We start from the raw sequence: 13,915 nt of genomic DNA, 5'->3' as shown, positions 1-13,915 counted from the left end.
CATTCCAGAGTGGTGGGAGAGGAGAGCGATGGATTTTATGGTTGGTCTTCCGAAGACCTTGGGTAAGTTTGATTCTATTTGGGTCATTATTAATAGATTGATCAAGTCTGCCCACTTCATTCTGGCTCAGATCACCCATACTGCTCAGAAGTTGGCCCAGATTTATATCCATGAGATTGTTTGTCTGCATGGGGTTCCTATTTGCATCATATTCGATAGAGGCACGACGTTTACATTCTGATTTTGGAAGACTTTGCATTCCGAACTGGGCACTAGATTGGACCTTAGTACAACTTTCCACCCTCAGACAGATAGCCAGTCTGAGCGGACTATTCAGGTCCTTAAGGATATGCTTCGAGCTTGTGTGATTGACTTCGGTGGCCATTGGGATCAGTTACTACCATTGGCAGAGTCTGCGTATAACAATAGTTACCACTCGAGCATTGATATGGCCCCGTTTGAGACTCTTTATGGGAGGAGATGTAGGTCTTCTATCGGGTGGTTTGATGTATTTGAGGTAAGTCCATGGGGTACTGATTTTTTGAGAGAGTCATTAGCTAAGGTTAAGGTGATTCAGGAAAAGCTCTTAGCGGCTCAGAGTAGACAGAAAGAATATACGGATCGAAGGGTCCGAGATCTTGAGTTCATGGTTGGAGAGCAATGTTTCTTAAGGTCTCACCCATGAAGGGTGTGATGAGGTTTGGGAAGAAAGGTAAGCTTATGTTACACCTCGAAAAATTTTCCGTTGATACACAGTGAATAGACTAACGAAGAGCACGAAGTATACGGTATTACAATCAGTAAGGAATAACATTTGATGACCCTAATTGAGATTTCAAAGACATTCGAGGTAAGAGAAAAAAGTTTTCCAAGAGAAGGCAAGGCATACGATAGGTATCGGAAAGGATTTACGAGTAATAAGTTAATGATGACTTAATGATATTTTGGAGAAGAGTTATAACGTCCCTTAGATTGTTAACGAGGTGCTAAACAAGTGTTAAGAAGGTTTCATAAGGATTGGAGATCAAACGAGTCGACGAGAATGAGTTCGGAAGAACTGGGCATTATACGGCCCAACATACTGGCCGTATAAAACATACTGGCCGTATAAAACATACTGGCCGTATGTTTGGTCGTATAATCATCCCAGATTAGCACACCTCACTGGACCAAATCTATGGCTAGACATGCGGTCAGTATAATTTATACGGACCGTATGTTGGTCCGTAGAAAATGGTCGGGGCAGATGGAGTATTATTAATAAGGGTCCGAGTTTATTTCATTTCATTTCCCCTTCACTCCCCTTCTCTCTAGAACTCTCTAGAACATTTCTCTACACTTCTCCCATAATAATTCAAGAGATATTAGTGATCAACTTCATCAAACCAAGAGAATCAAGTGTAAGAAACTCATTAAAGTTCATCCAAGACAAGGAATCCAAGTGGAGGTGGAACTAGGATTTTGCTCAAGTGAAGTGTTTCCACCCAAGTTTCATTCCTACGCCATCTAAGGTAAGTTGTATGGTATTTCCATGTTGTTTAAGGTATTAAGAGGTTGAAACACTTGGATTGTAGAAGAATATAGAAAATGGGTCATGAATGTGGGAATAGTGTCATTTTTGAGTAATAGCTTGGATTGAGTCATGATTCTTGATATGTTGTGATTATGGTTATGTTATAAATGATGTGAAGAACATGAGATAGACATTGTATATGAATGAATGTAATAGTGTTCTATGACCATGGATATGGATGATTGGAAGTGAATGGAGAAATATGGATAATATAGGTGGACAAAGACTATTGTTATGATGTTGTGAATGTTATTATATATATGTTTGGGAGCTGATATATGATATGGAGGAAGTCGTATAAATAAAGGAGATGCTGTCCAATTTTCTCTAGCTTTAGTCAAGTATGCTAAGCTATCGATTTTCTAATGTTAGTATAACTCTAATGAAGTTAGAAACGTGAGCATTGAAGGAGAACGTTCAAGCGATAGAATAGTTGAACGAAAAGGTATGTAAGGCTAACTCTTCTTTCATTAAGGCATGTTTCTTCGGCTATACGCCTATCCTTTCATGAGCCTATAATGTTCTCCAAATGATTCTATCTTCAAAAGCTACTAAGCTCATGATTCTCGATATGTTACGATTATACTAAATTCCTTATATGATGAGTAATCCTCTAAGGATAGATGTAATGACGACGATAGTAATGATGCTAAAGATGCTTACGGGCTTTTATGTATATGTGTCTATGTATGACTATTATGAAACTCCGAGCTTGTATGGCCGGGTAGAATATATATATATATTGCGCGCGCACCACTGCAGTTGGGTACGGATAACCCTGAGCCTTGGTAGGGCCAGGTATGTATACTCACCGAGCCTTTCCATGGCCGGGTATGTGAAACACCGAACCTTCATGGTCGGGTATGCTATGTATATGATATGAATGTGAATACGAATATGCTACGAATATGAAAATGGATACGAAATGTAAATGAGTACGGAAACGAGAACGGATTCGGATACGGATGTATGTACACAATCATGCATTAGAAATGGAAAGTCCCTATGAAAAACAAGTAAGTGTTTATGACGATGATACTACTATCTCCCATCATATGCTATTTCTTATGTTGTCTATTATGTTTTCATAATGATGTTGATCATGCTTTACATACTCAGTACATTCTTCGTACTGACGTCCTTTTGTTTGTGGACGCTCCATCATGCCCGCAGGTGGCCAGGGATACAGGCTTGATCCATAGCTTTATTACTCAGGGAGTACATAGCGGAGCTCCGTTTCATTCGGAGCTACAACTTTGGTATTTATTCTTTTGTGTACATACTTATGGGCATGGCGGGGTCCTGTCCTGCCTACATGATATGACATACTCTCCTTAAAGGCTCGTAGACATGTGTATATGGTTAGATATATTTGGCCTTGTCGGCCCATATTTTGGATATCACTTTGTTAGCCTCGTCGACTTATGTACATTTATATGGGCATTGTTATTGATGGTTATATATATGCATTGTTGTCCAATGGTATTAGTGTAATGAATGTGAAAGTATGAAAAGAGGTGCCGGGTGGGTTAGCACCGGGTGCCCGTCGCGGCCCTCCGGTTGGGTCGTGACACTTAGTCCCAGATTCATTGATCTGTTTGAGATTCTTAGTCGTGTGGGGGATGTAACCTATGAGTTGGATTTTCCTCCAGGTTTATCAAACGTTCATCCGGTGTTTCATGTCTCTATGTTGAAGATATATTATGGTGATGGTTCATTTATCATTCGTTGGGATTCAGTCTTGTTGGATGAGAATTTGTCTTATGAGGAAGAGCCTATTGCTATTTTAGATAGAGAGGTTAGTAAGCTGAGGTCGAAAGAGATAGCGTCAGTGAAGGGTCAGTGGAAGAACCGTCTCGTTGAGGAAGCTACTTGGGAGAACGAATCCGATATGCGCAATAAGTATCCCCAGCTTTTCATCGAGTTAGGTACGTTTCCCCTTATTTCCTTCTTTTTATCCGTACGGGGACGAACGGTTGTTTAATTAGTATCTGATGTAACGACCCGCTAATTCGTTATGGGAGTTCTGACCATTGTACCCTTACTACTACATTCCCGAAGATAGAAATGAGCTAATAATAACTCAAAGATGTAAAAGTCTAAAAACTGGGACTTGAATTGTTTGTTGTTGTTGTGTTCTGTTGAAAAACTTGCTTTGTTCCGTTAGGGGGTGACTTAGTAAAACTAGACCTCTATGGGAAATTCCGAGGCCGCAGGTGATTCTGTAGCGTGTTTTTATGTATATGTGCATATGTGGTTTGCGTCTGTAGGGCCTCGGATTGGTGTTGGGATTTTGGGTGAAAAACTGGTGGAAAACCCGAGCTACTGGTCAAACCGCCGCAGCGGTGGGAGTACCGCTGTAGCGGGGAGGTGGTCGCCACCGCGGGAGCGGGAAGGTTTAATGAGGTCTGCCACGGCGGGACCTTTCCCGCTATAGCGGGACCGCCGTAGCGGAAAGTCGACCACTGCAGCGGTCGACGGGAAGCAGAATCAGTGTTTTATATTCTTTATTCTGAACTCATTGCCAACATAACTCCAAAAAAGTTCCCAAGAACTCCTGTGGCGATTTTCTAAGTCTAGGGCTAAAATACTCTTGAAAGGTAAGTCTCGACCCTTTACTTTGTTCATTCCATCATCATCTTAAGTTCCATGATTAGTTTAAGGTCCTCTAATAGCGAATGAAAGTACTAAAACCCTAGAACTTAAGAAACCCTTGAATAATGAATGGGTTAGTGACTTTATTGTGGTTTATTCACCTAAGGTTATAGATTATCACTTCCTAGGATGGAAATTCAAGTTCTAATGGATGAGAATGATGTATTGAGACTTAGAGTTTCATAAAGATGGTAACTTTAGCATAAAAACTATTTGAAAGGAGATGAACTGATTAGAAAGCTATTAAAAAGGGTAGGAGTGGTTGGGCTCTCTTTTCCCAACTGTTGTATTGTTTGAGTAGATGATTCGAATACTCATGTAGCGCTATATTTCTAGATTTTGAACGTTCCGAGGCATTGCGGAAAGGACAAGCTCACGTGGAATAGCTTGCATTGTTCCAGTTCTGCATTGAGGTAGGATATGGTCTACTTGAGTTAGACTTTGATTAGTTGATTGTATATGTTATGAAATTGATAGGAGAAAACATGATTAGGTCTTCGGACATAAAGTGTGTTTGGAATTTCCTAAGTTTGATATTGATTGATTGATTATGTGAGGAACTATTATGATACGATAAAGAAGAAGTTAATAAATACTCTTCTTGTTGACTTGGAGTAATCCCTTATTCATGCTATTGATGAATTGATTCTTGAGTCTTGATATGACTTGTGGCATGGTGACTTATCTTCCCTGATATTTATTCATTGATTGTTCACATTCCTTATTGATTATTGGAACAGAAACACATTGAGATGAGAAGGAACATATAAATATGAAAAGGCACATTTGACAGGGGGTGAGGATGTGTCCTATTTATGGGCTCGTGATCCTAGTTCAGTTCTGGAGCGAGCGGTACATGGACACCATGGGTCTCATGCAGGTCATGGCTATTTGGGCAAACAATACCATTTAGCATTTGTGTATGAATATGTGATAGAGTTGAGATAATTCGTGAGTTACGATTGTGGTGGTGATGACATGGGTTGAGTTACTTTTATTGATTGTTGTTTGTGTGGGCTTGTCTTATTTCGATGTTGGATGATTCTTGTTGATAATTTTCTATGGTTATGTGTTGTTGTGCCTATCTATCTATTCTATTGATTTTGTGATTTTATGAATGATACTAATTTTAGTCGGCCTATGATATCTACCGGTACATAGTGTTTGTACTAATACTACCTTTCTGCATTCTTTTGAGTGCAAATTGTGATCCAGAGACATCTACTAGACCTCATATTTAGCGTGAGGCCAGTTTCCGACAGATTTGAGGGTGAGCTCCTATTCATGCCAGGCCGCCTGAAAATCTTCTCTTGTTGATGTCTGCTTTCATTCCAGACATTACTTATGTTATTCTAGTCAGTTGTTATTTCCCTAGATAGTTTATATTTTAGAGTGCCTGTACGATGACTTTCGGATCTTTGGAGATATAATAGTTAGATTTCCGCACTTTTATTTATTGATGGCATGACTAGACAGTTTTATAATTTAATTCTGGTTAACGCTTTGCAATTGTTTTAAAATGATTGATAGTTGGGTAAGGGGATGGTTCGCCCACTAGGGGGATTTGTGTGGGTGCCACTCACGGCTACTTGGGTCGTGACAGTTACAAAGTGAGAGAATACACTTTATATAGTCTACTAACCTTCCTAAACTAATCTACTAACTCGTAACCTCTTTTGGAGGGACACTGGTGTATAACCAACTTTTGGACAGTTAGTTATACTCATAACAGTTTCTGTATACCAGCTGTATGTTAGCTATATACGAACTATATATTTATGCATTCTTTTATTATTCTACAATATGCCTGTTAAAATAACAAACTTATCTGCATCCAATATCATTCTAAATAATTGGTCAGATATTGAATATACGAATGCTATATATAACAAATAATTTGGAAGTACAAATATACCATTAGTTTGATCGACTAATAATAGTAATACTAAGTAACTATCCTCAAATTATGAAACTAGGCGAACTACTAGAAGTCTAGAATTTCATAAGATAATGATGGCATTACAAAATTACTTAATCATACATTTTAGTTTCGAATTTCATAAGATAATGATGGCATTGCAAAATTACTTAATCATAGATTTCAGTTTCGGATTTTGAGTATGAAAAAAATTCTAGTAAGGCGCATTTCCTCGTTTAATGGGCCTAACTCATGCAATGCAAACTCGGGTTAGTGAAGGCCCCAATGGCCAATGTTAGTGAAGGCCCCAGTGGCCAATGCGGGCACAGATATATACAAAAAGAAGAGATGCATATAGATAGGCACGAGCAGATCTACTATGCAAGCAACGAGTTCACGTAAATTCATTAGCTTTTGCCCAAATCATGTATATGTGTTAAAAACACACTGAATATTACAAAAATTAGACGGTGAATTCAGCTATTATTGTATATATTTATTTAAAGTCACTGAAAAAATCCATAAACTTCAAATTCTGGATCGCCCTTGTGGATAAGCAAGTGTTACCTTAATATATTGGTCAACAAAAGCAGAATTAATTGCGATAGAACATTTAATTTTTTTCTGTACAAATTCTTAATATTTAATTTTAAGGTAATGAACAACCTAAAAAAAAATCGAGTAACTGAAACATGCGTATTGGTGACTTTCAATTAACCAATAATCTAGTCCTCCTTTGGCCAGTTCTCATAATTGTAATTTTAAAAAAAACGAATTTAACAATTAATTGCATTTTTTTCCCGTCAATTAATTGCATGAAAATGCAATATTTCATTGATGAATGGGTCGGGTCATCCGGGTAACCAGGGGCCCATTCGATATTGCCCAAAATGCAAAGGTATAAATAGCCAACAACTGTAACGTTCTATCCACTTTTGAAATCTTCAAAGGGCTTCTTAGTTAACTTCTTCAGTGCCTCTTTCTCTCTCTCTCTCTTTTTGGAAATTCTACACATAATATACGTAAAGCACGCATGAAATGGTAAGTTTCTTCAGATTTCTTTACTTCTAATGTGATTCTTTGGACTTAACATTGTTTTCCTAACAGTAATTTCACTGTTTGATCAACTTTCTTGCCTTTAAATACACCAAGAAATGTTTGAATTTTCCCATATTCTTGGATTTATCATTGTGTCTAGTTCCAACTTTCAATGTACGTTCACTTTTTCCAGATTCATTGTAAGAAAAAGTTATGGTTTTTGGATTTGAATTATGAAGTGTAGACTGGAATCATTTCTGGGCGGTTTGCTTAATTGGCAAAAAAGCAATCCAATCATCTTTTTTCAGTTTTCTTAGTTTATTCATTCGTTCAAGATTATGTTGTTTCGCCAATTTGAGTTTCTTTTTAATTCATGTTTTTAATATGACTAGATTTTCTTACTATTGATCAAGAATGATAAAGACTGTAAGTAATGAAAACTGAGTCCGTTAACTTCAATTCCTATCATTTTTTCAAACAATTCCTAGTAATAAGAGTCGAAATTTCCGCAGCATTCTAGATATAAATCTTGAGAATTATATACTCTTATAAGGCTTTTCTGCAGGCTGAAGCAGGGGATAGTTTGTCAAGTGAAAAAGGGGTGACAGAGAAATATAAGGGTAAAGATGCTTCGAATGGGGATACAACATTCCCCTCTGATGTTCAGAAAGTAATCAAAACAAAACCTGCAAGAAAAGTGAAGAAACCTTGTCTTCGTGGACCTTCTCATGGAAAAGTTTCTCAAAAAAGGAAAGCCAGTCAGCTTAGTATGAATGAATTTGATTGGACTGATACGATCAAAGAATGTCCAGTATATCGTCCATCTAAGGAAGAGTTTGAGGATCCCTTGGTTTATGTGCAGAAAATTGCTCCTGAAGCATCAAAATTTGGTAACCTGACAATTGAAAATCTTCTCTTGGTATTAGTATATTGATAAACAATAAAAGAAAAAGTATATTTATATGCAACGTATGTGAATAGATGGCACAGATTCCTGAATACAACTTGCCATTTTAACTGCAGTATTAGAAAGCTTTAGAGCAACATATACCATATAGTACTTCCTCAGTCCTACAATTTGTCATTTTCTATTTCTCGAGGGTTGAACTAAGTGAACTTTGACAAGAAAGATTGCAATGTGTTACTTGATTTCTAATTAATTTTTCTGAAAAATTTAACTATTTATTTCAAGTTAGCTACGAAAATTCGTTAAACTGACCATCAATAAGCAAAAAGTGCTTACGACGTGAGATGAAAGGAGTATAAGGTTAGACTTATAAGGTTATGAGCTGCATATGTTTCCTACTTCTGAGTTCGGCAATACCAGATCTCGACATTGTAATGGTGTTTAACTGGGGAGGAGATCATATTCCCGTGTCCTCTTTGTTAACTCTTTTTGGATGTGACATTATAGAATTTTTCTCATTCACCAGATAACGGCTCTAGGAAACAGAACAGTTAAATAATTCCCTTTTGATCCATTCACTGTACTGTTCTTTTCTGACCGTACGATGGTTAAGTTGAACTCTTATTGCTTCTCTCATTGTGCTGTGATAGTTTTTATACTTTTTTCATCCATGTTCTGCTGATTGACCAGCATTTTGTTGAATTTTAGGCATTTGTAAGATTGTCTCTCCTCTGGGATCTTCTGTTCCAGCTGGTGTAGCGCTGATGAAAGAGCAAAAACGTTTTAAGTTTACCACTAAGTTGCAACCTCTGCGACTTGCTGAATGGAATAACAACGATAAGATCACATTCTTCATGAGAGGAAGGTATTATATATAAGTGATGTTCGCTATAGATTACGCAAATACTATCACAAAATAGTGGCCGTATCTATTGCAGCACAAACTGCTGCTATCATACTGTATCTCATTATTGGCATTGTCTTGCTACTTACCTGTTGGATCTTATATGGTTGTTTTCTTCATGTGTCTTTTTTGTGTTCCAGAAATTATACTATCCGGGATTTTGAGATAATGGCAAACAAGGCAACAGCTCGAAAATACTGTATATCTGGATGCCTTCCTCCTGCATATGTGGAAAAGGAGTTCTGGAAAGAAATGGTACATGCAAAGAAAGGAATGGTTGAGTATGGAATTAATATAGATGGCAGTGCCTTCTCAAGCACTTCCACTGATCCTCTTGGAAGTAGCAAATGGAATTTCAAGGTTCTATTCAAACTTCTGCTGCTAGTTTTTTTGTACGTCCTTCTTGTGTTCTTCTGTTATCATCTTTCTTCCTTTTCTAAGATGGACTATCCTAAGCTTGTTGCTGCGTGTGAATGATTTGAAGTGAACGGGAGTTCATAATTTACTGTTTCTCATGCAGTATTGCATTAACATTTTCTAATTTCATTGAGCTGCTTTTGTGTCGAGGAATAAGATCTGCAAATACCATGACTAGTACACCTTTTCCTTTTCATCCAATATCCTATTGTTGTTCTCTGTGCAGATACTTCCTCGGCTGCGAAGATCCGCATTACGCTTTCTTGTTAACGAAATACCGGTAATGATCGTAGATTCTTGGAAAAATGCAGCATTTCAGTAAATGCTTCAATCTTTTTGATACATTTATTTGTTTCAGGGAGTAACAGAACCCATGCTGTACATTGGGATGCTATTTAGTATGTTTGCTTGGCATGTGGAGGATCACTATCTCTATAGGCAAGTCATACTATCAACATTTCTTTAGATGTTTCAGCCATTCAGTTTCTTTACATTTTCCTTACTTTTTCCTCTCAGCATTAACTATCATCACTGTGGGGCGGCCAAAAATTGGTATGGAGTTCCTGGTCATGCAGCTCTTCAGTTCGAGAATTTTATTCGGCGTCATGTTTATAATGAAGAAATCCTATCAGAAAATGGGGTCGATGGAGTCTTTAATATACTTCAGGAGAAAACAACAATGGCTTCTCCAAAGATTCTGCTGCAATATGATGTTCCTGTTTACAAGGCTGTGCAAATGCCAGGAGAGTTCGTTATTACCTTCCCCAGAGCATACCATTCAGGATTTAGTCATGGTTAGATCTTGATAAGTCACTTGCAATGATCATATACAATTTGGAGGATATTAATTTGTCCATACAACTAATTTTCCTGGTTGCTGCAGGCTTTAACTGTGGTGAGGCCGTGAATTTTGCAATTGGTGAATGGTTTCTATTTGGGGCTGCAGCTAGTGAACGTTATGCTCTTCTTGGGAAGGCGCCAATTATTCCTTATGAAGAGCTCCTATGTGCAGAAGCGATGCTTCTCTCGAAGTCTTTAGCTCGCGGACCTTATTGCGCAGCAGATTTAAACGATGTTCATTGTGTAATGACTTCATTTTCATGCTTATTGAGATCATACCACCATGCCCGCTGGTGCTTGGAGAAGTTAAAAACTTCTCTTAGAATGTGCTCAAAACCTCAAGGGTCATTTACCTGCATCCTCTGCAAACGACTCTGTTATGTGGCATACATTGAGTGCAAATGTTACGCTGGTCCCGTATGCCTTTTTCATGGTACTAGAGCTAAAAACTTCAACATTTCGTACCATTTCCAGTAAGCTTTTTACTTTAGTAAAATACGCAGCTCGATGGGCCGTAAGACTTAAACCTGTGGCACTTATTGAGCACCAGTTGATCATTTCTTTTTCCACCCCTCTTTGCTTAACAAAAATAAACTTCATCATGCAGATTATGAAACTTTTAACTGTCAGTGTGGAAGTAGCTGCAGCCTCTTTGTTACTGAGGACATTTCAAAAATGGAAGCTGTTGCACAGATGTTTGAGGCTGAGGAAGGAATGCATTGTGAGGTTGAGCAAAAAATGAAGTCTGAGCCTTACTTGTGGATGCATACCTCATTTCCGTGCATACAAGGAAAATATAGTCCATATTGTGAGGTACCATTCTTGCTGAGCCCTTGGCGACTAACTTAATCAATTGTAGCATCGATTTGTTTTCTAGGTTTTACGTAATTCCATGGTTGCTTTCTAATCCCAATATTTATGGTTTCCCTTCTCTCTACCAACTAGTTCACTCTAGTTCAAACTCTTAAAGTTACTAACAATTTAAATTGGAAGAATCAATACAAATCATATCCATATAATAGGGTTTGATATATTGCAACTTTCATGAACTTGACAGATAATGCCAAATAATACTCAAAACAATGAGGCCACTGGTATAAAGATTTCCAGGATCAGAAGAGCGTCTGCTCAAGGCAAGCAATTAGCAAAGGAAGAGGATAAGAAGAAAAAGGTATACTTTTTTCTTGGTGTTAACACAATCATGCATTGTTCTGTTTGGTGAACCAACATGTCCGGAAACATTTTAGCAGTATACGAACGCTTTGGATTCTGCATCTTTTTGTTTCAATTTCTGATCTGTTAAGTTGTGATCATTTATGTAATTAACCCGTCAGTTGGACAAGAGAAGTTGCCAGTTAGACTACTACTGCTAGGATTCTCACCCTGTATTTTGTGATCAGTGTTACAGAGAACCAATCGAGCTTGGAAACAAGAACGTATCCTGGGAGCGCTATGCTTTTCAACCTCAAGAAATTGACACCATGGAAAAGAAAGTTTCAAAGACATAGCTCTAGTACTGTTGATGGCGGAGGCGGACCATTATTTTCTAAATGTAGAATACAAGCAGATACAAAGAAGTAGGTGACACCAAATGAGAGCCATCAAGTTCCACTAACCTCAATGTAAAGATATCAACCAACGTGCTTTTTCTGTTGGTCTAACCATGGAAGGCAAAAATATTACTTACTAGTATATTGTAACTATAATTGTTGATATGTTGTAGGCATAATGGAGTTTAAATTCACTAGTTTATATTGTTTTCCAGGCCCATTCCGTAAACTTCTTGTTTCTCTTCAGTCCTTTAAGTTAACATCATCACTTCATAGTCATTAACAGGGGCGGATCCAAACCCCATTTGCCGCAAAATTACACTGTATTTACAGTGTGATTTTTTTTTTTTTTTGAATCGTCTAAACAAAAATCCTGACTTTGCCACTGATAGTTAGTTAATAGAATGCTCACCCTTAAATAATGGTATCTTCTCTTTGTAGTTGTCAATTAGAATAAATGATCAGCAGGAATGTGCCATTTGCCGGAAGCACATTTATTGTCCGACTTTCTTTGTTGATTTATTCGAAGAAATCTGGTGAGGTGCAGGCCTCTCAACAAAGTCAAATATGTGAAAATGGATGATCGTATGACTGATTCTTCCAAGCTTTATATAACTGACGCAGTCCACGAATTAGTCATCAAAATACAAAATGCCATGAAATGGAAAAGAATGAGAATAAAGGTGATATATTAATAATTGGCTACCAAAGCGAAACAAATCCGACCTTAGCTCAGTTGGTAGAGCGGAGGACTGTAGTCGGTAAATACCGCAGCTAATCCTTAGGTCACTGGTTCGAATCCGGTAGGTCGGATGATTCTTTTCATTTTTTTATCCCTTCTCTTTTTAAGCCCTAACCGCCCCCCCCCCCCCCCCCCGCTCATTTACCGAACACTAGTGTTTGTACAATTTGAAACTCGATGAATAATGAGTTTGTCCATTTAATCTTCTCCACTAAAAAAATAAAATTTTGTCAATTAGAAGGTTTGAACTCGTAACGTGTGTTTAACCCACATCACTTGGTGGCTAGTTGCCCTCTTACCGCTAGATTAAGGTCACTGGTTCGAATCCGGTAGGTTGGATGATTCTTTCTATTTTTTTTTATCCCTTTTTTTTTTTGTACTGTTCGATTTTGTAATTGAGAAATCTCTTATTTGAAACTCGATGGATGATGAGTTTATCCCTTTAATCTTCTCCACTTAAAAAATAATGTTCTGTCAATCACAAGGTTTGAACTCGTAACGTGTATTTAACCCGCATCACTTAGTGGCCAGTTGCTCTTTTAACACTAGATTAAGGTCACAGGTTTGAATCCGGTAGATCAGATGATTCTTTTTATTTTTTATCCCTTTTGTTTTTAAGCGCCACCCCCCCCCCCCCCCCCCTCTCCCCCCCTGTCTTTTCCCTTCCTGTTTCAAATAACTAAGAAATTTCCAAACACTAGCGTTTGTACAACTTGAAACTCGATGAATAATGAATTTGCTCATTTAATCTTTTCCACTTAGAAAATAAACTTTTGTCAATCACAATCGTTTGAACTCGTAACACGTGTTTAACCCACATCACTTAGGGGTCGTTTGATAGCTGGTTAAAAGTAAATTATTCATATATTAAAATTCTACATAAGTAATACTGTGTTTGGTAGCTAGTTATGAGGTGAATTATTCATGTATAAAATTAGTATAGTGTTTGGTTTGTAATTTAGAAATCCGCATAACTAATACATGTATAAGTTATGAGAAAATCTATGTATTATTTTGTGCAGGACAAAAGATAAAATAACTAATACATGAATAACTAAACCCTGCATAACTAATTCATGTATTACTAATACCTGTATAACTCTAACTAGCTACTGTTGACACCTAATTTTGGCTCGACGTGCTTAAAATTAACGTTTTGGGGGCCCCTGATTCGTTAAAGAGCACGAAATACATTTTTTACACATTTTGACACTTTTTCAACAATTTATTGATGATTATCCTTATTTTAGGAATTTTCTCAATTTATTGTCATTTTTTCAAGAATCATTATTTTGCACATATACAGCGTAATACTACCATTTTTTGTGAAATTAATTATTGTTTCTCAATTTCATAGCAATACATTTTCAT

General features: G+C 37.4%; 1 protein-coding gene and 1 non-coding gene across 2 annotated transcripts; both read left to right on the top strand.

Annotated features, from left to right (window-relative positions):
* The first annotated feature begins 7,091 nt into the window (after positions 1 to 7,091).
* On the top strand, positions 7,092 to 12,126 carry LOC132634109 (lysine-specific demethylase JMJ13-like). The gene is made up of 11 exons (XM_060350409.1): positions 7,092 to 7,187; positions 7,750 to 8,074; positions 8,800 to 8,956; positions 9,136 to 9,355; positions 9,639 to 9,692; positions 9,771 to 9,850; positions 9,929 to 10,206; positions 10,296 to 10,685; positions 10,860 to 11,065; positions 11,310 to 11,423; positions 11,653 to 12,126. Exons 1-11 carry the CDS (start codon positions 7,185 to 7,187, stop codon positions 11,758 to 11,760), a joined length of 1,935 nt encoding a protein of 644 aa, XP_060206392.1. The 5' UTR covers positions 7,092 to 7,184; the 3' UTR covers positions 11,761 to 12,126.
* A 397-nt stretch (positions 12,127 to 12,523) lies between these two features.
* TRNAY-GUA (transfer RNA tyrosine (anticodon GUA)) lies at positions 12,524 to 12,615 on the top strand. Its single transcript is given in 2 exon segments — positions 12,524 to 12,560; positions 12,580 to 12,615. It is a non-coding gene; the product is annotated as a tRNA-Tyr (tRNA).
* The last annotated feature ends 1,300 nt before the right edge of the window (positions 12,616 to 13,915 follow it).

The sequence above is a fragment of the Lycium barbarum genome, chromosome 3 (genome assembly GCF_019175385.1).
Source record: "Lycium barbarum isolate Lr01 chromosome 3, ASM1917538v2, whole genome shotgun sequence".
Classification (NCBI taxonomy): Eukaryota; Viridiplantae; Streptophyta; class Magnoliopsida; order Solanales; family Solanaceae; genus Lycium; species Lycium barbarum.
This window is presented reverse-complemented; position numbering and strand designations above follow the sequence as displayed.